At 45.0% G+C, this 26,086-nt stretch overlaps 1 protein-coding gene across 3 annotated transcripts; it reads right to left on the bottom strand.

The window, feature by feature from the left end:
* On the bottom strand, positions 1-24,405 carry LAYN (layilin). 3 transcript variants are annotated; one of them, XM_008020803.3, is made up of 8 exons: positions 24,126-24,348; positions 23,459-23,482; positions 20,825-21,122; positions 15,230-15,387; positions 10,108-10,140; positions 9,424-9,507; positions 7,025-7,127; positions 1-4,591 (listed from the first exon to the last, which is right to left on the bottom strand). In XM_008020803.3, exons 1-8 carry the CDS (start codon positions 24,208-24,210, stop codon positions 4,228-4,230), a joined length of 1,149 nt encoding a protein of 382 aa, XP_008018994.3. In that variant the 5' UTR covers positions 24,211-24,348; the 3' UTR covers positions 1-4,227. The 3 variants fall into 3 exon arrangements, with proteins under 3 accessions (XP_008018994.3, XP_008018995.3, XP_008018993.3); XM_008020804.3 differs by lacking the exon at positions 23,459-23,482; XM_008020802.3 differs by lacking the exons at positions 20,825-21,122; positions 23,459-23,482 and having other exon boundaries at positions 3,156-4,591; positions 24,126-24,405.
* Between the last annotated feature and the right edge of the window lie 1,681 nt (positions 24,406-26,086).

The raw sequence follows: 26,086 nt of genomic DNA, 5'->3' as shown, positions 1-26,086 counted from the left end.
CAGGTGCCTTATGCATATTTTGTGACTTTTATTATAGCAACATTTCCAGGTAGGTAATGTTATCCTCATGTTAGAGATGAGGAAACCGAGGTTAAATAATGAAGTAGTTTGTTCAAGATTGCACAGCCAGTAAGTAGCAGTAATAGGTCTTAGAAACTCAACAACCTGATTCTAGAACCCAGGATTTTTAACCTGCATTGTATTTTCTTATTTCTCTATATATCCTTATCTCCCCTTCTCTTTGCAGTTGCTTGCCAGAAATTGGTCATTAGGTAAAGTTTCTATGACAGCCTAATACTGCCACCTGGTGGTGAAAATAAAGCAGCCTCAAACTTCCTGGTAAAATTGCATCACGCAAAAATGCTGACAGACCTTTTCCCTAATACACCAATGCTGTCAAGCAATGGTGAATTCTGCTTGATCCTACTTTATTTTTATTTTTATTTTTTTGAGATGGAGTCTCGCTCTGTCCCCCAGGCTGGAATGTAGTGGCGCGATCTTGGCTCACTGCAACCTCCGCCTCCCTGGTTCAAGCGATTCTCCTGCCTCAGCCTCCCAAGTAGCTGGGATTACAGGCATGAGCCACTGTGCCCAGATGATTTTTGTATTTTTGGTAGAGACGGGGTTTCACCATGTTGACCAGGCTGGTCTCGAACTCCTGACCTCAGGCGATCTGCCTGCCTTGGCCTCCCAAAGTGCTGGAATTACAGGCGTGAGCCACCGTGTCTGGCCTTGATCCTCCTTTAAGCCAAACACAGGGCAGATGAAAAGAGAAGAGAGCAGCACAAACTTTGATCCCCTGAAGGGATATAAATGTTGCTAAAACCGTATACATCAGCAGTCCCTAAGCTTTTTGGCACCAGGGACAGGTTCCGTACAGTTTTTCCATGGGGGTGGAGGATTTCAGGGTGAAACTGTTCCACCTCAGATCATCAGGCATTAGTCAGATTCTCATAAGGAGCACACAACCTAGATCCCTCGCATGCACAGTTCACAATAGGGTTCCCACTCCTATGAGAATCTAATGTCGCCGCTGATCTCACAGGAAGCGGAGCTCAGGCAGCATATACAGGAGGTGGAGGCTGCAGTGAGCCGAGATCGCATGACCCTGCACTCCAGCTTGGGGAACAGAGCGAGACTCTGTCTCAAAAAACAAACAAACAAACAAACAGAAATGTCTGTCAAGTGAAGAGACTCAAGTGGTTGTCTGATACATACATTTTATCTGTCATGTGTGTCACAGTAGAAAAAAAGGTTGGGAAACATGGTTTTAAATGGTTGTCTTGGTCCATTTCCTGTTTCTTATAACAGAATACCTAAAACTGGGTAATTTATAAAGAAACAAAATGTATTTCTCATAGTTCTGGAGACTGAGAAGTCCGAGGTTGAGGGGCTGCATGTGGGAGTGTCTTCTTGCTGGTAGGGACTCTCTAGAGTCCTGAGGCAGTGCAGGGCAAAACATGGTGAGGGGCCTGGGGGTGCTAGCTCAGATCTGTGTTCCTCTTATCATCAAGCCGCAAGGCCTACTCCTGTGAAAACTCATTAATCCAGGAATGGCTCGATGAATTCATGAGGGCAAAGCCCTCATGACCCAATCATCTCTTAAAGACCCCACCTCTCAATACTGCCACACTGGGGAGTAAGTTTCTACATGAGGTTTTATTGTCTTTTTTTCTTGGTCGGTTTGTTTTTGAAACAGGATCTCACTTGTCACTCCGGCTGGAGCACAGTGGCATGATCAGAGCTCACTGTAACCTTGACCTCTGGGCGCAAGTCATCCTTTCACCTCAGCTCCTGCATAGCTGGGACTATAGGCATGCACTACCACGCCCAGCTAATTTTCTTATTTTTTGTAGAGACAGGGTCTCACTATGTTGCCCAGCCTGGTCTCAAACTCTTGGGCTCAAGCAATTCTCCTACCTCAGTCTCCCAAAGTGCTGGGATTACAGGCATGAGCCACTATGCCTGGCCAACCTGAGTTTTGAAGGGGGAAAACATTCAAATCATAGCAACGATGAAACAAACTTACTACATTTCCATATGATACTAGCTTAATGAATCAAGCTCAATGGGAACATAGCAAACCCTTAACATTTAGCAAATGTTTGTTACATAAGTGAAGTGCAATTATTAGAGATAGAAGTGGAGTTGGGTAAACTCAGGCTAGTAAACCTGAGGAGGAAAAAAGAAAGTGAATAACTAAAATGAGGGGTAAGACTGGCTGTGTACAAACACAGAAGAGATCCGGAGGTCCCAGAAGAGACAACACATTAATGAAAAAAGGGAAAGGAAGAGGCTGAGGGTCTGCTCTGATTACAACCTTACTCCCTTTACAGATTCACAGTGGGTCCTCAGTTCAAGCATGAGTGACATAATTAAAGTAAGTTGTTAGCACAATTCACCAGCATCTGTTTACTTGTTACTATGCTTCCTTCTTGGGAGGCATTCCAATTACAATGACTCAGTTACCTCCTCCACTCAGGGGGACTGTGAAAAACAAACTTTTAAGCTGAAATACTCAAACTGTTTGACATCAGTCTGAAAAGATGCATTGTTCATCCATTCAATAGACATTGATTGCCTACCCTGCAAGGTGCTGCCATGGTTGCAGGAGGTGCGATGCTGACCGGCAGATAGGATTCTTACACGCGCAGCTTGCAGCGTCATGAGGGCCAGAGTTGTGGGGCCCAGTGCAGGACACAGGGCAGACGATAGAGCGAGGCTATCTAAAGCAAGAATGGAACCTTGGGCATTTTAGAGCAGCGAATCAGTCCTTCAGGACCATGTGCTCAGTTTTTGCTTGAAATGCAACCACAAAACACACTTCCCGAAGCAGGGAGTTTTGTTTCCTGGTATATTCACTTCCCCAGTAGGGCAGATAATTTGGCAGGGATTCCAATCCACTACATTCGATACTGCTTTGACCCAGACTGTTAACTCCAGAGGCTGGGGCTCCATAGGTGAAGCAAAGTTGCTGAGCTATTAAAAAATAAGACATATGAGGAAAGGTTAAAATATGAGATTATGAAGCTGATTGAGGGAAGTTGCTGGTGATTTAAATAATGGCTTTCAGACCTCCAATGTGTATATGATTGATGCTGGGCTGAGAAACTTTTCTCTGAATTTGAGGCCAAACAATTGAAACGACAAAGTCCGTCAACAAAAGGTAGAACTGTCATCATTATTAGTCATGTTATGTTGATGCTGCAGTAAGAAACACGCAAACAGAACAACCTGTAGTAACAGGGATGGGAGTACAAATAAACCTAGAAGCTGAGACTCAAATTTCATTTTTAGTTTCTTTAAAAAATCTTTTTGTTTAGAGACAGGATCTCATTCTGTTGCCCACGCAGGAGAGCAGTGGCGTGATCCTAGCTCACTGCAGCCTCAACCTCCTGGGCTCAAGCAATCCCCCCACCTCGGCTTCCTGAGTAGCTGGGACTGCAGGTGCATCCCACCATGCTCTGCTAATTTTTAAATTTTTTGTAGACTCAGAGTCTCACTATGTTGCCCAAGAAGGTCTCGAACTCCTGAACTCAAGCTGTCCTCCAACCTTGGTCTCCCAGAGTTTTGGGATTACAGGCGTCAGCCACTGCGCCTGGCCTCATTTTTAGTTTTCAAAGTAGTTAGATATTTCCAAGTTTGGATGTCAGGAGAAAGAAAAAAAGGTCCCCTGTGTCCACATGCAGAGGAAGGGCTGTAGACACAGACTAATACTCCATTTCCTGCTCTTTATTTGATTTTATTCTTTGAAAAAAACAGATATGAGAATTGCCGATGCACAGGCCAGCCTGTGCTACCATACGTGGGCTTTGAAAAGATTCTGGATTGTCTGTCTGTGTGATGATATGTGCTGCTGTATAGAGCAAGGAAAACAGAACTTAGAGGTGGTTTTCCAAGCTCCACAGCCCATCTTTATCATGGCCAGGTAAAGCACTGTCCCTTAAAAGTTAGATACAACCAACCAAGTGACATTAATTGAGACTCTACTATGTGCCAGACCTGGGCAAGTTACCTTCTCATGAGGTCGAGCTGGATGACTGGCTGGGATAAAGGATACAGCCAAAACGTGGGGGTCCAACAGGAGGTCGTGGGGACCACATGCTCATCCACAGAACCTGATCTAAGCTTGTTCATAGACCTTCTGCATATTTTCCTTATAGAAAATAAGAGAATTTTGCTCATCATTTCTTTTCCATTATTGTCAGTTTCAGTTTTTTACATGTCCTAATAACCATATATTTCATTTTCCACCCATCCAGACTCCTTGCTCCTCCCTATTTGGTCTGGGGAGAACTCATAAATGTCATTGGTCACAAATCCACTCTCCACGCTCACCAGAGTCACAAACCCACTTTCTGATGGGTTCACAGCCATGTTGTCATAGTCACAAGACACGTCATCGGGAGTGGCTTCTCCCGAACACACTCGGAATGAAATATTCTTCAGGTCTGGCCGGGTCTCAGCTAAGTCAGCCTCGCTTTGTTTTCTTATGACATTGTAGACCTCTAGTTCCGGGCTGTTTCCTCGGTGAGGAGAGGGCCAGATGGTGTGCTGCTGCTTTGTGCTAGGGTCTGGTTGCTCCCGTTTTCTAGAGAGAAAGAAAACCAGGGCTGGGTGTTTCAGACCAGGTGATTGAGAATATCCTTGTGCTTCCTGTTGAGACCAGAGGAAGCAGCCCTGGGCGGTCACCCAGCTGCATGTCTCATCTACGTAACTTACAGGCCAGGGCTTCGGGGTGGGAGGGAACCAAACAGGGAGATGTTATGTTCAAAGTGACTGTGTATCTGTCATTCACGGCTGCCCAAGTGTGGGCAGGGTTATTATCCTGGGGTCCCCAGAGTCCCTGGAGGGTCCAGGGATAGAACTGAATAGGGAAAAAAAATACCACATTACAAACAACAAAACAAAACAAAACAAAAACAACAACTCAGCTGGGCACAGTGGCCCATGCCTGTAATCCTAACACTTTGGGAGACTGAGGCAGGCGGATCACTTGAGCCCAGGAGTTTGAGACCAGCCTGGGCAACATGGTAAAACCCTGTTCCTATAAAAGATATAAAAATTAACCAGCCATGGTGGCGCACACCTGTAGTCCCAGCTACTTGGGAGGCTGAGGTGGGAGGATAACCTGGGAGGTCAAGGCTGCAGTTAGCTGTGATGGTACCACTGTACTCCAGCTTGGGCGACAGAGTGAGACCCTGTCTCAAAAAACAAAACAAAAAACAAAACCAAAACAACAAAAAATACAACTCATCCATAAGTGAAATTTAGCATGTCCTTCCATTATGAGTGTAAGCAATTAAAGAGAGCAGGATTAATAATATCTTTGATTTGATCATTACTAGAAGTTATAGATGTTTTCATATCACAGTTATAGATGCCTTGAAATATTTTACCCTCATCTCTACTTCAAAATTATAATAATTATACTCAGCACCAAATAAAGAAGCATTAATAAAGGAGTACATGTATTAGTAATCACATATTCATTTTTGGAAACATTTTGCTAAACTATATAACAGTATGATTGCTTCCTTTGCAACCCAATGTATTTTATTTTATGCATTTAAAATATTGCTCTGGGCCGGGTGTGGTGGCTCATGCCTGTAATCCTAGGGTTTAGGGCAGCTGAGGTGGGCAGATCACCTGAGGTCAGAAGTGTGAGACCAGCCTGGCCAACATGGTGAAACCCATCTCTACTACAAATACAAAATTAGCCAGGCGTGGTGGCATGTGCCTGTAATCGCGGCTGCTCGGGAGGCTGAGTCACAAGAATCACTTGAACCAGGGAGGCAGAGGTTGCAGTGAGCCGAGACTGTGCCATTGCACTCCAGCCTGGGTGACAGAGCAAGACTCTGTCTCAAATATATATATATAAAATAAATAAATAACATAAATAAATAAATTAATAAATTAATAAAACAAAACAAAATAAAATATTGTTCTGGAAGGAGTCCATAGGCTTCACCAGACTGCTGCAGGGCACAAAAAAGATTAAAAACCCTTGGGATAGACAGACACCCCAGCTTTAGAGTCACAATTCCCAAATCCTGGTAGTCAGGAAAGGAAATCAAGAACCAACTGCAGAGTAGGCAGCTGGAAAATATGCTTGTAATTTTTTGAGCTAAATTCTACTTTCAGATTCAAAGGAAAAAACTAATAAAATAATCCTAATAAGAGGTAACATTTTTAAGTGCTTAGTATATACCTATTCTGCAAGTATTAACTGCCTGAATCCTTATAGTAATCCTATAAGGAAGTTACAATTAACTGAAATAGATTTTTACATTGGAATCTTACTAATTCATCTCAAATTGGTCTTTAAAGGGAGTCAAATCTTAAATTGGGCCTTAGTTTCCCCATTGTAAAATGGGAATACTAGACATCTTCTCTGTACACCATGATGATGGAGAATAAAAAGGTAACTGAGAAGAGCTTTCAGTACTAAAAAAAAAAAAAAAAAATGGTGGCACATGATCCTGACCATATGCAGAAATTGTTGATGCTACCTAGTGTAGCTATTTTATAGCACTCTATACTTGTGTATTGAATTAAAAGAAAAGTCAATTAAAAGGAATTTGGCTCTTTCATTTTGAATTAGGTGGTTTAGTTTCAGATGTGTACCAGAATGCTTTGCAACAGTCATTTTTCATACGGCTCACTATCCATTCCTTCACTCAGTCCACAAACATTTTCAGAGTGAGGGCACACATGCATGAGAGCATTTTTGCTGGGTGACGTGTGAGTGCACGGGAGGTGAATAATGCAATTTCACCCTTCAAGTTGTTTAAAAATCTTCCACACACACACAGTAAAGCATGTAAGATCATTCTGTTAATCACAACTAAGCACAAATGCCTAGTGCTTCTGAATGCCCTGGCCTGTCAGAGAAGCTGCTCTCCAATCTGCAATGGTGATACTCTTGGTGCTGCCATGGGTTTTAGTGAAGTAAACGGGGCAATATCCAAATCTCAAAGAGAGCAGAAGATGCAAAGGTTTGTACAATGAAGGTTTTACTTGCCTTCTTCTACAGATCCAAACCCAACATACAACTGTGGAGACTACAAAGAGGAGGAGAAGGGGAATGCCGGGGATTAGGATGTAGGCAAGATTCAAGGCAGCTTCTGAAAAGAAAGAAAGCACATGATCAGCGTTGGCTGTTTTTTGTTTTGTTTTTCTGTGCTTCAAACCAGGCTTAAAAAACGCATAATCATCAAAAACCACTTGTACTCCCAAATCTATTGAAATTAAGAAATTAAAAAACAAAACAAACAAAAAAGCCTAATAAACACAGAGTATTCCAAAGAGCTCATTCCTAGGTGACTGAGACACATCTAGCCAGTTAGCAAAGAGTCTTCTGGTTTTGATGAATGAGCATTTTCTACCTGTCCTAGTACCCTAAGTGATGATGAAAATCGGTTTAAATTTGTGGGTCTTCCAAATATCAGAAGGGCACTTTGGTTAATTAAGCTTTTTTTTTTTTTTTTTTTTTCCAGAGAAAAGAGAGTCCCTCTTTTCTTGTCTTCCCTTAGTAAAGCAGGGGCTGTTGGGGCAGTGTTGATGCCTTTGCCTCTAAGGACAGTCACCAAGTTCCCAAGATGGGATGGGGGAAAGAGGGAAAAAGGGGCGAGCCAGAAGTCTCAGTGTCATTACCAGGAAAGAGGTCACAGAAAGCAAGTAAATTACAGTGTAAAACCTTTCCAATATTTCTAAGACCAATTGGATTCAGTTGGGTCCATGAGCCATGACTGTGAAGAGCACTTAGAGGCTTGCTTTTCTGAACTTTCTAGTCTTTTAAGATTTAGAACCAAAGATGTTCCCCTCAAGTGGCTTTGGGAGGAAGCAAGGATTGGAGGCTAACCCTCTTCCTACTCCCACTGACCCAAGCTTCCTGACTATCCAGAGGCTGTTGGCTCTTTTTCTCTGTGAGACTGCAAACCTGACAACCACTAAAAACCCCAAACCCTCAAAACTCACTTTAAATACCACCATAATAACAATGAGCAATAGAGATGCCACCCACCTTTGCAGAGCACTTTGTACCTTTCTCACATATCTGTCATATAATAAAGAATTTGATGGGCCTTTGTCCCTGGTTCCTGGGAGAGAGGCTCTAAATCCTTGGACTCTCCCAAGTAACAGGAGTGAATTTGTTATTCATGAGCCCCTAGAACCATAAGAGAGTTTATAAGGAGATGACTCAGGATGGGGGCTGGCCATGCCAGAAAGATCAACCATGTGATGATAGGGTTGGGGCTTTGAGCCTAGTGATATCAGCCTGACCTCTTTTGGAGACTGAGCTCCACCACATGACCAATGATAAAATCAATCATGCCTATGTAGTGAAACCCCAATAAAACCTCTGGACATGAAAGCTCTGTGGAGCTTCCTGGTTGGTGAATGCACTGATGTGCCAGGATGCTAACGCATCCTGATTCCATGGGGTCGGGGGTGACATGGAAACTCCTCCCAGACGTCCTGCTGTGTGTCTCTTCATTAGGCTGACCCTGATTTGTATCACATACAATCAATCTAGTCATAAGTATAGTATTTTCCTGAGTTCTGTAGGTTGTTCTAGTGAATTATCAAACCTAAGAGGTGGGGGTCATGGACACTCCTGGGTTTGTAGCCAGTTGGTCAGAAATGCAGGTGGCCTGGGGACCCCCAAACTCACAGTCGATGTCTGCAGTGAGGGCAGTCTTGTTATGAGCTGTGCTCATGAGCTGGAGTGTCTGCGCTAACTCTGGAATTTAGTTTCAGAACTGAACTGCGCTATTGCAACATCCTATTTCATTTTATGGACACAGTTGTGCTCTCAGGTAGGTAAGAAAAATATTATTACTTCCATGATGCAAATCATTAAACTGAAGCACAGATAAGTAAAGTGGTTTTTAAAAGTTGCCCAGTGACAAAAACTCAGATGTCCTTATTGAATTTCAGGGTGAGAGTGAGTTTGAAATCCATTAGCACTCCAATGTATTATCCCATTTTCTTTTACCTTTTATGATTTAACCTTTTAAATGTTTTTGTCTATTTCGTCTCTTTGTTTTGCAGATGAATATTAACCATACATGTTATGCATCACAGCTTGGGTCTTTCTGCTCTTATTTCTCTACATTTTCTCTCTCAGTCCTCACTCCACCTTACCCCGCATGACCTCTCAGTGGCTCCCAAAGCTCCGTCTTCATGCAAATTTTCCACCTGCTGTCTGATTTCCCCAGTCATCTTAGGATAGTTCCATTTGCATATTTCATTGATGAAACCTAGCATTTAGTTCAGCTTCTGCAAAGCCACACATGCCCTGTCTAGTTCTATTTTTAGGTAGCTATGGGAAAGAACAAAGTAGGGAATTCAACCTTGGGTAATTTGTGATCAAGGGAGCCTCATTATTCATCTTTCCTAGGGGAGTTTTGTACATACCTCTACTTTCTTTAAATATTTTTCTGGCATCTTCCTCCTGTGTTTCTTCTAGAAGTACAGGTGTTGTTGGCTCTGTTTCCTCACCTGGAGAGAGACACATGGAGAAAGGCATGATAATTCTTTGAGGTCCTACCATGTTCAAATTGGGATGCAAAAAAGCTGTAGCAATTTGGCCAGCACCATCTATAAACATAGAAAAGTAAAGGGTTGAATTTGCTTCCCTAGAGTGTTTACATTGTCTTTGTCTTTTTGGCGAGACCCTTGCTGTCAAGAATCCAGTACCAAAACAATCAACAAGCAGCTGACATCAAGGTACATAAAATACCAAGGTGTCAAGCGGAAGGGTCAAGGACTCACTTCTAGGGCCATAAACTATCAGTTTGGCTCATTTTTTTTTGTCTCTTTAAATTATTCCTTTCATATTGTTAATGATGACAAGTAACACACCAAACAGAATTTTTAACTGTTGCTTTTCAGCCGTGAGAGAAACAGACAACACTAAAAAATGACATGACTAAACTAGCTGTCATGGCTGGGTGTGGCATATACCTGTCCCAAATGCCTGAGCTAATACCAGTAGTTTTTCTGTTGAATAATCTGGTCCAAAGGGCACAGGGCTTTAAAACTGTGAACAGGGGCTATGAAACAGTCCCAGTTAACCCAAATCTCAAGTGACAGGCTTACCTTCAGGTTCTCTAGAAGGAACTGCTGGTTTCTCTGTAGTAGAAAGAAACAAAAAACAAAAATAATAAGTAAATTTTCATGGCATCTGAATGAAATCAGCCACAGCCTCATGGCATCCATTTATTTGCTGATTCAGCCCTCCGATAAACTTTATTTGTTGTTATCAGATATCAGGAACTGGGCTAGTAAATCCAAAGAATTGCTTTTGCACAAAGACTAACCTACCCCAGCTTTATTTCAGTGCTTTTTTTATTTTTTAAAAAAATATTTAAAAACCTTTAAATATGATCATTTCCAAATATACAAAAAAGTAGAAAGACTGGTATAATGTACCCTGTGTACCGTCATGCAGCTTCAACTCCTATCATTGTATAGCTCATCTAGTTTCAACCATAATCCCTACTCCTCTCCCCTGCACTTCTGGCCTGGATTATTTTAAAGCCATCTAAGACATTTTATCAGTTCATAATGGGGATGTTTTAGAGGGCAACAAACACTGATCTCCAAGTTGTGAAAGTGGTTTAGGGGCTGAGTAGACCACTGGCCAGCACCAAGGCAGAGGTTGGTGATCTAGAGCTCTGAGCTATTGCACATATTTCAAAGTGTCTCGAGAATATCAGGTTGTACAGACAATTGACATCAAATGTGTTTGCTTTTGACTGGGAGTGTGTCCACCTGTTGTATTGGCAGTGAGTTTCTTATGCCAATCAGATGCTCTGGTGTTCGTAGGGACAGGGTCTTTAAGGCAAAGACCTTAAAAATCACAGTCCTAAGGCCAGGATGTCAAGCCCATTCTGAAGTTTCACTCAGAAAGGACACAAACTTTTAGTCATCTTCCCTTAAGTGTGTGTGTGTGTGTGTGTGTGTGTATAGGTGATGTAAATCCATTTATTTTTAAAAACCCGCTTACACAATGCCTACTATATGAGAGAAACTGTTCTAAGTTTTTTTTTTTTGGCGACAGAGTCTTGCTCTGTCACCCAGGCTGGAGTGCACTGGCATAATCTTGGCTCACTGCAACCTCCGCCTCCCAGGTTCAAGTGATTCTCCTGCCTCAGCCTCCGAAGTAGCTGGGATTACAGGCGTGTGCCACCATGCCTGGCTAATTTTGTACATTTTTTTTTTTTTTAGTAGAGATGGGGTTTCACCATGTTGGTCATGCTGGTCTCAAACTCCTGACCTCAAGTGATCCTGCCTCAGCTAACCAAAATGTTGGATTACAGGCGTGAGCCACCGTGCCTGGCCTGTTCTAAGTGTTTTATAAAATCAAACTCAATTAATCCTGATAACAGCCTTGTGAGGTGGCCTTATTATTTATTTATTTATTTATTGAGATGGAGTCTAGTTCTGTCACCCGGGCTGGAGTGCAGTGGCGCGATCTCTGCTCACTGCAAGCTCTGCCTACTGGGTTTACGCCATTCTCCTGCCTCAGCCCCCTGAGTAGCTGGGACTACAGGCGCCCACTACCATGCCCACCTAATTTTTGGTATTTTTTAGTAGAGACGGTGTTTCACCGTGTTAGCCAGGATGGGAGGTGGCCTTATTATTATTCTGGTTTTGTACATGAGGAAACTGAGATTCAGGGAGATTAAGTAACTTGCCCAAATCTCACAGCTGATAAGTAGCTTTAAAGGGATTTCAACCAAATACATTCTAATGAAAATTAAAATAGTCAGGAGACATAATTGTGCTAGGTAGCAGAGATAAAACAGCAAATAAGAAAGAATCTCAGCCCTCTAAGGAGCTTATATTCTACAGGATGGCCATAAAATCTGGAAATACAGGAAAATATTAATGAACATTGATTTTGGGATATTACACTGGAATATGTAATAACATGATTTATTCAATACATGATCTATTCATATTGTTGTCCCTTCATACTTCAATCCACGGTGCAAAGTTAAACATGGCACATCAATGCAGCATTCCCATCAATCCCTGCACCTGCATCTGTGTTGCCTCATAATTTGTTTCTGATATTCGCTGAATATGCCTGTGCCTTTAGCACACCCCAGAAGTAAGCAAGTGTTCAGCTATGGCTAGCATGCCACCTACTCTACATGATTACATTCTCAAATCTAGTTTTATATATTATCATTCACCCAGTTCCTTGCCACTCTGGCATAATGGGATGATGTCCTCCCCTGCCGGAACCACAGGAGTGAGCTTCCCCAGCCCATCAAGTGGTTAAACAGGTAAGTTTCCAGACTTCATGCCAATCATTAGTGGAGAGGACAGCCTTATAAATAGGCAGTTAAAGTACTGTATGTGTGAGGTGCTACAATCCTTATAGGAGGGACACCAAACCTAGCTTTGAGGGGCTCTGGAAGGCTTTCCAAAGGAAGTTATTTTTTTTAACTTCTTATTTCAAAATATTTTCAGATTTACAAAAATTTGCAAGAATGGTACAAAGAATTATCCCATATTCTTCACCTTATCATTTTATCACATTTCATTTACTTAATTATTCTCCCTCTCTCTTATCTCTCCTCTTTCTCTCTGTTTTTGTATCACATACACATGTTTATGTGTGTGTGCATACATGCATATATATATATGCACACACATACATACACATACATAACTTTGTTCCTGCAAACAAGTTGCCAACATGGTGCCCCTTTACTCCTAAAGACTTTTGTTCATATTTACAAAGGGAAAGGGGCCTTTTCATATATAACCACAGTACAATGATCAAAACCAAGAAATTAACATTGATGTAATACTATTTTCAAATCTACTGATCTCATTCAGAGTCTACCAATTTTCCTACTAATGCCATTTATAGGAAATCATCACATCATGGTCCAGGATCCAACCCAGGATCACCGGTTGCACTTAGCTGTTAGGAAAGAAGGTGTTGTCTAATCTGAAGCCAAAGGGTGAGAATGAGTTGGCTGGGAAAGGGGTGTTTCAAGCACAGGAAACAGCAATTAAGAGCTCTTGGGGAATTCCATTTGGTACAAAGGTGTTGGAATAGGACGGGGAGAGGAGTTAGAGCGGTGAGAATTCAGCTAGACAGGTCAGCAAGGGTCTGGTCGTGCTGATCTCTTCTGGCATGCTAAGGTGTGTAAACTATTCTGGGCATGCGTGGCCAAAAACAGACAGTGTGTTAGTTTTTCTTCATGTGCCCACCTCCCTCTGTTGGATCCATTCTCTGTCCTTCTTTGTGCCTTGGGAGGTTGAGGCCTATAAACTGTTTCAATGGGGCTTCCTTGTTCCCTTGTTCTTTGGTCTCTGATTGGACTTAGCCAATGAGAGGCAAAGGCAGAAGGTCAGAGGATAGGCGGAAAGAGAGGTCTCGGTATTTATTCCCCATGCCCCCATCCCACATCAGCATGGTTTGATAGTAGCTGCATTTCGTGGTAATAGCTCCTGTTGGGCGGGTCCTCTTTCATGACCCCAAGCTTTTCCTTGGTTCTACTAAAATCACTCCCTTCTTTTACTCCTTCCGTCCTGGGAGTAACAGTTTCCCATTGTAGCTAGTCCCTGGATATTTTACCATCTCTTGCTCTTTGCCTACACCTCAGCAAATGTCCTTTTTATTACACTTTCCTCATTAAATCCTTTGTGTGTGCCATCTTTTTCCTGCCAGGACTTAGTGTAACTAATATAGGCAATAACAAAAGTAATGAAGAATATGATTTTTTAAAAAAGTACCAAGTCCAAAAATAAAAGGATATTAAAGCAAATTTCAAAATCTCACATTTCGGCCGGGCGCGGTGGCTCAAGCCTGTAATCCCAGCACTTTGGGAGGCCGAGACGGGTGGATCACGAGGTCAGGAGATCGAGACCATCCTGGCTAACCCGGTGAAACCCCGTCTCTACTAAAAAAATACAAAAAACTAGCCGGGCGAGGTGGCGGGCGCCTGTAGTCCCAGCTACTCGGGAGGCTGAGGCAGGAGAATGGCGTAAACCCGGGAGGCGGAGCTTGCAGTGAGCAGAGATCCGGCCACTGCACTCCAGCCTGGGCAACAGAGCGAGACTCCGTCTCAAAAAAAAAAAAAAAAAAAAAAAAAAAAAAAAAAAAAAAAAATCTCACATTTCAAAAACTGTTAAAGGAAGTGCAAAAATTTAAACCATGGAGCTATTAATAATACAATATAATTCACAAAAGTGATGAAAAGCCAGTTTGTAACAAGTGCCTTGCTTTCACTGCTTTATAAAGGTGACTTGCTAAGTCAGTCTAGGTCTTTGCAATCTCTACCTGAGACAACACTGTACGGTGGGGAGGGCCAGGTCACTGGACAGAAGAATTCATCAGAGAGGATAAAGAGAGGAAAACATCTTTTAGCAGCAAAAATTGCCACCAAACCATAGTCCAGTTCAAACAGTTTTGAAATGACAGGATTACTTAGTCCCAAACTAGATAGAATTAACAAGTCACTCTACTCCTATCAAGAAAGAATGCAGAATTAGGGCTAAGCAGTTGGCTTTAGGGAGGTGAGAAACTTCAAAGGCAGATTAAGAATCAGTTCAAGTTCAAATATGTCAGTTGTAATGGAGAAGTCTGGGAGACCCAAGTACAGTGAAACTACAGGCTTGTAGCCAGTTTAAAACCCTAACAGATCTGGAAGCAAATGTAAGTTGAATTTGCAACTGAGAGTTGAGAGTTTAAATCTGCTCATCAAAGTACCTGCTCTCTCTCCCCAGTGAAAGTGCAGTTGGTGTACTTCTCATTTACGTATGTATCATGCTTCCTTAAAGCCCCAGAAAATCATCTCACTGAGCTGTTAGAAGACTTGTAAGATCAATGGCCAGCTTATTCTAAGCCCCTACAGCCAACCTCACATGTGGAAAGAGTAATAATTTGTGGCTGTCCACTTAAAGGGCTTTTTAAATTTCCTGATGTTCTTGTAAGACTTGCTTTATCACACATAAATTAAACCTTTCCATCATCCCTTCTTTTAACATCAGATAACCTTTCCTTTGCTAGGATTACTCCTCAGTGAGAACTGTCATTACATTGCCCTTTACAAGAATTCCTAAGGTTTTATGTTGCTGGCATTTGCAACAAGCTTTCTCAGAGACCACATGACACATTCTTGGTACTAGCAGCTGCTCATGAAATAAGGGAGGTTGAGAATTCAGCCGCATAGCTTGGGAGAGGATTCATTACCATCAGAATATTTGCAAATGAAATTGTTCTTCACGTTGCACCGGTCATCATTCCACTGGAACATGTAGGGGCCTCCGATGCCGGCGGGTGCCGATGGCTGATGGTACATGACCACGCAGACCTCGCTGCCGCAGGACGGCTCATCCACATACCAGTTCCTGTAGGAAAAGGGATCAGCAGTGGAGCAACTGGAGAAGGATCCCCTGAGACTTCAAAGCCTTTGTTTTCCCATCAAGTCCCACTGAACCATAAACATAAGATTCTGCCTCAGAACATGATACAGAGAGAGAGGGAGGAATTGAAGTACTGCCAGTAAGCAGAACCACACGCATTCTCCTATGGACATCACAATCAATCATCTGACATTTGCCACAATCTCTTTGCAGGGAGGAACATGCCACCATATGATGTCTGCAAAGTAATTATGAGAAAAAGCAGCTAGCAGGGCTAGTCTGGACGATCTTATTTCTTTCTTGCTTTTTGCTTATTGGGTTTATTTGTCTTTTTTTAGATCTCAGATGCACTGAGAAGAGACATGGCTTATCTCATCCAGAGCTTGCCCTGCTCTCATCTCTCCATGCTTTTCAACAGCCACCAACTGCCTTTTCAGCCCTGGGAAGTAGGTAAGAAATTCAAGCACATGAGCAAGACATTCCAAAACACAGAGGCTGTCAAAACAGGTGAAGGGGTGGGGACAAAAGCAGGAGGACCATTTGGTCTTTTTCAGTTTTTAAGTTGTTTCCACTTGATAAGGCTGATGCCCCTCAGCCTCCACCTCCAGATGTCTTGTCTTTGTCTCCTTAGCCCCCTAGAGGGGTGCATTAGCAACCTTACACTACTATCCAGTGGCACCTGAAATTAAATGGTGCTGCCACCCAGTTGGATATGTGGGTGCCAGGGAATGTGCTTGGATCTTATGGAGCGTTTACATCTGTGATTACCCACCCCATATGCTGACTCAGGGCTGGGCTTTGTAACCTGCCTGGTTAGTCGCCTGAGCTGTTTCCTTCTAGGGCTCAGATCTTGCCCTGATGCTCAGAGCAGGCAATGCTGCTCTGCTTAGCTCTTGTCAGAGCCCTCTCCAGGAAAGAGACAGCTAAGAGACAGCTCTCGTCCCTGTAGCACCACAGTAAGGCTCGGCTTGAGTCCTGTGTTGCTGTCTACTAAAAGGAAAATCCTTTGCTGCACTCACTGGATTGAATTTCCTGGAAAATAGCTTAGCTTACAATAAACACTCCTTGGATACTATGTCTGGACAGCTGGGGGCACCTCATTAGTTATCTTCAGTCCAGATTCCAGCCTGTTGGGCCCCCTACCCTGACTTGCCTTGTTCCCCTCTCCACTGGCCTTATGGCTTTACATAATTTTGTCTTATAGGTTGAATATTATGTCTGGCATATAATTTCTGTACTTGAGCCAATTTTCAGACCCAGAACTCACTGATAGAGAGGCCAGGTTTCCAGTAAGAAGGACCTTGCAACACCATGGCAGGTGCACATGGTAATAACTTCCCGTTTTTCCCTTAAAGGGACCCATGGCTATTTCCTCCAGTAACCATACACTGGGGAAAAGAAGGAATATCCAAATATTACAAGGGCTGTTGGACACAGGCTGCAAGTTCACATTAATACTCAGACTTAAAGTGTCATCAAAGCTACCCATTAGAGTGGGAGCATACTGGGGACAGGTATTAAATAGAGGTCTGGCCCAGGATCAGCTCAGAGTGGCACCCAAATAGTCATCATTCCCCAGTCCCCAAATATATGAATTGAATAGACGTATTTGTTAGTTGGTACAGTTCCACATTGGTTCCTTGGCCTATGATGGGCAGGATGAGCTGCGTCGTCTCTTGGTCTACTTACCTGTGCGGCAGGAGCTATCACGGTGGAGAATGTCAAGTGGGGAAGCCTTTGAAACTGCACTCCTCCCCACCCCTGCCATGATAATAAATCAACAACAATATCTTATCCAGGGAAAGATGGCAGGAAGCAATGTCACCCTTAAAGACCATGTGTCACCCTTAAAGGCCAAGAGAATCTAAGAGTGGTGTTCCCCATCGTATCTCTACTTAATTCACTAGTCTGACTCCTGAAAACACCAGGCAGATCCTGAAGGTCGTAATAGAGTAGCACAAACTCAACCAAGTGGAAGCCCAATCGTGGCTGCCTGTGCCATAGGTGGTGTCTTTGCTAAAGCAGGTTAACATGCCCTTGGGTATCTAGTATGCAGATCTGGGGAATACATTCTTTTCCTTCTGTATCAGAAAGATAATCTGAAACAGTTCGTTGGGATGGACAATAGTATATACTTATGGTCTTGACTCAAGGCTACATTAATTTTTCCCGTCCTCTGTCATAATACGGTGTAAAGAGATCTGGATTTCCTAGACATTTTGCAGAAAATCACACTGGCCTACTATATTGCTGACATCATGCTAATTGGAACAGATGAGCAAGAAGTGGTTAGTATACTGGATGCCTTGGTAAGACTTATGTACTCCAGAGGGTTGGAGATAAATCTTATGAAGATTCAGGAGCCTACCACTTCAATAAAATATGTGAGTGTCTAGTGATCTAGGGAATACCAGAACATCCCTTTCAAATTAAAAAACAAACTATTGCATCTTGCAGTAATTTGAAGAGAGAAGCATAGCACATGGTAGGTCTCTTGGGCTCTAGAGGCAGCATATTTCACACCTGGAAATACTGCTCTGGCCCATAAACCAGGTGACATGAAATCCAGCCATTCTGAGTAGTATTCATAGCAGAAAAGAACTCTGAAGTAGATCTAGGCTGTGTGCAAGCAGATTTGCCACTTGGGCCATATGATGCAGCAGCTCCTATTATTAGAGATGTCAGTGGCAGGAAAAATAATGCCATATAAAGCTTGTGACAAGCCTCAATGAGAGAATCACAATGCAGACCCTTAGGATTTTGAAGCAAGGCCATACCATCTGTAGCTGAAAATTACTCACCTTTTGAGAAACAGTTCCTGGCTGGCTACTAGGCAAGGAGCACCAGAGACCATGTAGTACAACCTGCCCATCATGAGCGAGGAACTGTCAGACACACCTAATCAGAGATTAGGCAGGCCTGGAATCAATCCATTGTAAGATGGAAGAGGTATATCCAGGACCAAAGAGCACTGCATGAGCAGGTAAAGCAGACTTCCATGACATCTGCCACTGTTGTACCAGAGCCTCTTCCTTAGCTCACACCTGCGACTGCATTGAGGAATCCCTTGTGACTAGCTGATACTGGCAGCCTGAGCCTGGTTCAAGGGTAGGTCAGCTAAGTATGGGAGTACAGAGTGAAATGGACAGCAGCTGCACTGCAGTCCCACTGAGGTGGCCTTGAAAGACACCAGTAAGGGAACATCTTCCCAATGGCCAGAGCTTTAGTTGGTACATCTAGTTAACCACTTTGTAAGGAAAGGGAAAGTATTGGAGATTAGAATATATAAGAACTAGGGGTAAGGTCAATAGCATGCCCAGCTGATCAAGAGTCTAAATGGAAATAGACTGGAAGACTGGGGACTAGGAAGTTTTGGATAGAGGGATGTGACTATACACAGAGGAGTGAACATAAAATATGCAACTCTTTCCATCAGATATTAAAGACCACCAGGGTACATCTACTATAGAAGAGGCACTGAACAAGGGAGACAAAACTAGGTAATGCCAGCCAGCCTGTTATTAGCCACCCCAGTGCTAGTACAATAGATACTAATAGATAGTGGGAGAGATGAAATCTATAGATGGGCTCAACAGATTGACTCTCATTCACTAGGGCTAATCTAGCTATTGCTACTGCCGAATGTTCAACTTCCAGCAACAGAAACCAATGCTAAGTGTCTGACACAGCACCAACACTTGAGGACACCAACGTGGCACTTGTGGCAAGTTGACTACATGGGACTTCCAAAAGGGGCAATAATTCACGTGCCTTTTATACAGTCCTATGTTCCCAAGAATAAGAATACATGGGTTTGGGAGCCGAGGGGTGGAAGCAGGAGTAGCCTCGCTTTAGCATCACTGGCAGTGACCCACTTAGGAATCTGTGCTTCTTGTCTCTGCAACACTGAGATCCGGAAGCTTAGAGGTCCTGGTTCCCACAGGAGACTGTCAGAAGATACAAGAATCTTATTAAACTATGAGTTATCACTGTCATTTGGACACTCTGGGATCCTTGTGTCCAGGGACCAGCAGGGAAAAAGAGAAGACATTATTTTGGTAGGAGGTAAGTGACCCTAACCATCAGGAGGAGATAGGCCTGCTGTTACGTATTATGGGCAAGAAGTTATCTATTTGGGTACCTCTTGGAATTCGCTTGCCCAATTTTGATGGTCAGTGGAAAAGTGCACAAACTCCAGCATGATAAGGGCAAGGTGACTAGTGCCTCAGATTCTTCAGACATGAGGATGTGGATCATGCCACAAGGTCAACCATTGAGACCAGCAAAGGGAGAGGGAATCTGGACTGGCTACTAGAGGAAGGAGGTCAATAAGTACCATCTGTGGCCCTGGGACCAGCTGCAGTGATGGGAAGTGTAGTTCATCCTACTAACCCTCCTTTCTAAAGTTTCTCCCAGGAAGGCAGGCTCATGAGAATCCTGGAGGAGCTACTCCCAGAACTTATAAGAAGATGTGCACCTGATCAGTCTAATGGGTGGACTAAGATAGATGCTGATGTGCTGCCTTAAATGTAATGGTAAATACACACACACACACACACACACACACACACACACACACACACTTAGTTGTTAAATTTTTTGGGGGGTACATAGTAGGTATATATTAAAGAATATATTTTAAAATCTTCATTCTTTTGATGAGTTTAGACCTTTCCCCTATGATTGTTCATGATTAGATTTTTTATTTTATAAACTGCCTGCTCGGTATTTTGTCTCTTTATATTTTGGGGTCTTAGTATTTTATTGACATAAACTCTTTATCATAAAAAGATATTAACTCTTTGTTGGATTTGTGACACGCATTCTCCTAGTCTCATGTCTGTCTCTTAATTTTGATATTTTTTAAATGTTTGTCTATGTCACTGCATTTCTCACATTTCTCAGGGAGGGATGATGGCGATGTCATGCTGCCAGGGTGGGGGGATGAGTGAGTCTTGATGCCGTGGGTTTAGCAGGGCCCTATACACTGCAGGCTTCCTGAGGTCTTGGCCAATCCACAGAGTTAGATCTTGGCTCTGATTTCTTGCCAATTATTACAATTCCCTGTGGACCGGAGTCCTATCCTGAGTCATAGCCCTATGGATCTTCAGTCTCTCAATGAGGTTCTGGTCCAAAAGGCCAGAGAGCCAGAACAACTGGCTTCAAGCATTGTATGCTGTTGAAACAAGGCTGCTGGGCTGCAGTCACCTGAACAGAGCTCCTTGGACATCGGCTGGACCTAAATCAAGGCTGAGTTCACCAACTGCACTGCTTAGGTCAGCAGCTATTCTGGTGCTACTTCCCCTTCAGAGATCTGTCTGGTTGGTCTTCTCTTCCCCACTGATCTGACACTGTGGATCCAGCCTGCCTCTTTTTTGAGTTGTGACAAGTGAGTCAGCTGCTGTGGGTTCCACACACTTACCTAAATTGTGATATGCTGCCATCAGTCCAAGCATAAAGGTCCTGGCAGGCTGTGCTATTGCTTTGTTTCTCCTCACGCCTCCTGAGCCCAATCCAGAAGTCACCATCAGATGGCAAGAGGTTTTCAATGAACTTTTCTATTAGGTTCTGTTCATCTTCAGACTCGATGCTGACTAGCTGGCCTCCATCCCTCCTGCAGGCTTCTTTGGCTTCCTCAAAGTTTAGTCTTCGAGAAGTATCATGGAAGTAAATGACTTTATAACAAGGCCTCTGTGTCCCTCCCCGGCAGACTGGCTGCCCTAGAGAAAAAAAAAGCCAACCTATTTCAGTGTCTCAAAAAGTATACTGGGGCAGGGATGTGTGGAGGCATCTGAAGGAAGGTATCCCTGGGTAGGAATTTTGGTTACTCATCAGTAGACTGTTATCATGTCAGCTGGTGTTCTCAGAGCAAATTAATACTCCTTCCAGCATGGAGATGTAGTGATTTAAACTCTGATGCCTATATTGTGTAGGGACATCGTGTTTGTTTGTTCCATTACAGAATATTAAAAAGCAAATGTTTTATTTTGACTATCCTTTAGAAGAGAAGTAGATGAAGATTTATGGTTTCACTGAAAGGCACACAAATAACACTTTCATTAGGGAGTCTCAGGGGATAATGTGGCTTAAAGAGGGTGTCTCTGGTGGTTCTTTAAGGTAAGAGAGGCCTCCTGAAGTCAGGCTGGGCTCCTCTATTCTGGAACCCTCTGCCTGTGCAGCAGGACTGAGAATTTGCCCAGTCTCTGGTGTAAGCAGAAGCTAAGAGCATCAGATCCACAGGGTTTTCTGCTACTGACAATCAGCCCCCTAACCTAAAGACAACAGTTAAGGTTTACTGAACTCTTATTATGTGCCACAAACTATGGTAAGGGCTTAACATTTACTTACATACTTTATCTCATGTAACCTTCATAATAGTCCCATGATGCAGATACTGTTTATGGCTCATTTTACAAATGAGAAAACTGGGGCTCAGAGAAGCTAAGTAATTTGGCCAAGATCACACAGTGATCAGCAGCATCACTGGAGTTAGAGCCCAGATCTAATTACAAAATCATGCTGGTACCAGTGAACTAAAACGCTAGCTCCCCGCTGCACTCCAAGCTCGTGTTTTACTGGGAGCCCATGTAATGTATCTTATCAGACTGTCCCCCGAAGGGCTGAAGATCATCTCAGACAAACAGATGGGATTTTACGAGGAGTCAATAACAAATCGCTCACAGTACACACTGCTCTAGCTTGTGTCTGTGTGACTGAAGCCTTGCTGTAACGGAGACACTAGCCTCATCACTCCTTTTATTCAATCACCATTTATTGAGTGTACACTCTGTGCCTGGCACTGTGTGAGGTGCTGGGAATACAGGAACAAAAGCTACTTCCTAGCTCACAGGAGCACACAGCATATGTTTCCGGATTCAAATGTTCAAAGTGAAAACCATGTATCAACGCGGGGAGTAGTCACCCTGCAAAGAGAAAGCCAAACTGGGCTGTGGGTGCGAACTGCTGCTACAGTGCTGGGGGGTAAAAGATTTTGGTTTGGGAACCTCCTCCCAGAACTTCTGGCATGTTCTCATTTTCCCAACTTGTTTTGCAGCTGCGTAGGGAGCCAGAGAGCATTCATTATTCCCAACACTGGCCAGCATATAGGGCAAGGGGTCACAGACACATAACTCTATTATTAGTGCTAAATGAGAAAGAGCACATACAGATTATCCAGAAAGCTCCGGTGAGTCTTCATTTTCTATTTCTTCTCTCACCACTTTCATAAAGGAATTCTCAATAAGCAACAAGTTATAAGAGTTCCACATCTTCTCCCTTTTCCTGTCATTATTTGGCTATTGCTGATAATAGAGAAACTCTAACTAGACTGGTCCAGCAGCACATTAGGAGGGCTCAAAAGTCAGACCTGCTTACAAGAAGGCATTCAGAGAGGCTGAGGCAGGGATGCCCCCAGGAAGGAGGCTGGGCCAGCCACGCTTTTGCGATTCCTCAAAGCTGGCTGCAAATTGGGCAGCAGAGGGAGGGCAAATGAACCCCCAAGAACTTATCTAACCTGGCCACCGGCATAACATAAGCTGGAGTTGAATTTCCTGACAACCCCCACTTTCCACGTTGGCTTGTCAAGGGAAACAGAACACCTTAAGCGAGTTTCTGTATGGTCTAGCCTGGCCACACATCCCAAGTCTGCGGGTGACTGCCAGAGACAGTCAGACCTGGAAGGAGGCCTGCTGACCTGTCTGGTTCTCCTGCCTTCAGGAAGTGTCCTCCTCTTCTCATTTGCAGGAAGGGGAAGGGTGGGAGGGCCTTCTGTTCCCCGCGACCAAGAACCGAGCCCACGCAGCCCTAACTCAAGCAGCTCAATTCAGCTTCCCACCTCTTTTGCCGCCCCGCGCCCCGCCCCCATCCTGAAACCAACTTTACATTCTTTAAATTAGTTTCGCAAGCCGGGATGCCGGAGTGGAGAAGGTTTCCAGTCTCCTCTGTCCCATTTGGTCAAGCTGTTGGCACCCGCAAAGGGGATCTGAGAAAAGGGCACGGATGTTCTCCCCCCGACATGCAGAACAGCTGAAAGAGGCCAGAAGCCAGAGCACTGTACCTCCTCTGAGGTCCAAATCCGAGGCTGCAGTGACACAACAGGAGGAAGGAAGCAGACAGTCATTCCCCGGAGTCAGGCGGGGCTCGTCCCACACTAACTGGAGTTCTTTCCCGCTCTCTAAGCGCTCTCATTCCAGGCGCTGGACCCAGCCATGCAACCCTCCAGAAAAGACGAGGAGTAACAGGGAGGATTCCCACGGCACCGCGGATCCAGCATCCCTACCCCGCTGTCTCTGCAGTCACCTCCCCGAGCGGGCGGTAGGCGGGGGCCAGCTGGCAAGCCTGACCCGCGGGGGTGGTCCCAAGGACTGACTCGATGTGTGTAAAGGAGCTGGCCGAAGGGGCACCCACTGGGGCAGGTTTGTCCACTGCCCCACCTCTCCTAAATCCTCCAACCCACCCCCATAACTCTGGACTGGCAACGGGCTTCGAGCGTTCCAGGACGCACAGGGAAGTGCACGGCTCCGGGAACTGGCGCGGGTCTCAGACGCCGTGCGACTGCTCCCTGGAAGCAGGAGACTCCGAAGGGCCGCGTCTGGGAGTGGGGCATGGAACGCCCCCCTAGTCCCATGCGTGGCGGCCCAGAAAAGGGTCAGCAGCTGGGGTGCAGTGAGTACCTCTGCCGAGCCCACCCCAGCACCAGCCTCCGCCCCAGCGCGCGCACTCACCGCTCAGCAGGCGACCCGTCGCGGCCCGCAGCCCCACCAGCAGCACGGCCAGCACCACGGCCTGCAGCGCGGTTCCCGGCCTCATGGCCCGACTCAGGTGCGCCTTCCGACACCCGGGCGCTACGGCGGTGGAGCGGGCTGGCGGGCGGCGGCGTGCGCGACCACTGCAACCGCGGCAGCAGCATCTCCTGGGGACCGACGGACCGCACGGGAGGAGGGGGGAGGGCGCGGAGACAGTTGGTCGCCCCTCCGCCCACTGGGACGTCACTGCGGGGAGGGCAGCCCCGCTGGCCGGCCCGCCCCCGACAACCTCCTCCAGCGAGGATGGCGCCAGACACTCGGCCAGCCAGAGGAGAGCGCGTCGCAGAGCGGGGCCAGCTCCCCGCCCCACTCCGAGCTTCCTTGGGAGATCCCGCGTTTGCCCGAGATGCTGGGCGGAGGAATACTGCAGTCGGGCCCCTCTGCAATCTGATGACGAGCACAGTGTGCCTAAAACTAGCACCACATCTCACCCCTCTCCGCCGGACCTTAGCCAAGTTCGCCAGTTGTGCGGGTGCAGCCGGAGGGAGAGGCGAGGCGTGGATTCCTACCTGGGGCTCAGCAGGCCGCAGTCCCGGCACGAAGGGCGACATCTGAGCAAGGAAAGGTCGATGCAGAGAACAAACACTCACGCAGGCAGTGTGCCCACCGGCCAGGAAAGTTACGGGACACCGCGCCGATGGCGTCCAAAGAACGTGGCTGAGTTGGAGACTTCCCGGCTGAAAGGAGAGCGGCTTCTACCAGAAGCCAAAAGATGTCCCAGATCCCAGAAAGGAAATGATTCTGTTTTGTTTTGTTTTGTTTTGGTAGGGAACGGGTTGGGAGGTGGGGGTCATAGTTAGGGAGTTCAGCTTTGGCCCCTCGCCCCCCAGGAAAGAATAAAACTACAATCTCAGGAAAAGCTTTCCTAACCTAGCCCTCAATGTGTGCTTCCTCTTGTAAACTCCCAAAGTAGGTGTGTTTCACTTCGGTTTCGTAAACGTAATGCTTTTAAATATAGTCAAGGCCGGGCGCGGTGGCTCAAGCCTGTAATCCCAGCACTTTGGGAGGCCAAGACGGGCGGATCACGAGGTCAGGAGATCGAGACCATCCTGGCGAACACGGTGAAACCCCGTCTCTACTAAAAATACAAAAACTAGCCGGGCGAGGTGGCGGGCGCCTGTAGTCCCAGCTACTCGGGAGGCTGAGGCAGGAGAATGGCGTAAACCCGGGAGGCGGAGCTTGCAGTGAGCTGAGATCCGGCCACTGCAATCCAGCCTGGGCGACAGAGCGAGACTCCGTCTCAAAAAACAACAACAACAACAACAACAACAATAATATATATATATATATATGGAGTCAAGTAATAGAATGAGCCGTCTGTCCAAAGATGAAGGCACTCAGTAGCACACGGTGAATCTGACTTTCTGCCTTGTCTGCCACACGATGCTGCTGTGAAGCATAGCAGAAGCCCCATCTGGGCCGCGACCTCTGGATTTTGGTTCCAGCTTGCTGTTTCTTAGGTACTCTTTCTGCTTTTCAAACAGCCAAGAAAGCAGTGATGCTTCTAAGGCCTCTAGCCACTGCAAGTCTGGACAAACCACCTGAATACAGGCTGGCGGTGAGAGGGGAGTGGGATAAATTTCAGTATCACCTGAGAATATGGGGGAGCTCTGCTGTGGCACGTTAACAGCTATTGTGGCAGGATGAGGCCTGACCTTTATGGCAAGATCATTTATAGTCCTTCCTTATGTCCCAGTTAGAATATGTCAATGTCACATCCAACACACATTCTTCTTAGAAATTCTTGGTTATCAAAACAACCAGAAAGAACTGTTAAAGTGAAAAGAAGCACTTGAGTTGGCATTTGAGGTTCTGTTTCAGATCCTGCTCTTCTTCATTTAATGTCTCTGTGGCCTTTGGCGAGTCCCTTTGCCTAAGTT

The sequence above is a fragment of the Chlorocebus sabaeus genome, chromosome 1 (genome assembly GCF_047675955.1).
Source record: "Chlorocebus sabaeus isolate Y175 chromosome 1, mChlSab1.0.hap1, whole genome shotgun sequence".
In the NCBI taxonomy this organism is placed as follows: domain Eukaryota; kingdom Metazoa; phylum Chordata; class Mammalia; order Primates; family Cercopithecidae; genus Chlorocebus; species Chlorocebus sabaeus.
Note: the sequence above shows the minus strand (reverse complement) of the source record. Positions and strands in the feature narration are given on the sequence as shown.

Excerpts from the sequence above, each read along its gene's own strand:
- LAYN (XM_008020803.3), bottom strand. The coding sequence starts at position 24,210 with ATGAGGCCGGGAACCGCGCTGCAGGCCGTGGTGCTGGCCGTGCTGCTG. Across the intron at positions 15,388-20,824 it reads GGCAGCATATCACAATTTAG|GAACTGGTATGTGGATGAGC; the intron begins GTAAGTGTGTGG and ends CTTTTCCTACAG. Across the intron at positions 10,141-15,229 it reads CATTTGCAAATATTCTGATG|AGAAACCAGCAGTTCCTTCT; the intron begins GTAATGAATCCT and ends TTTCTACTACAG.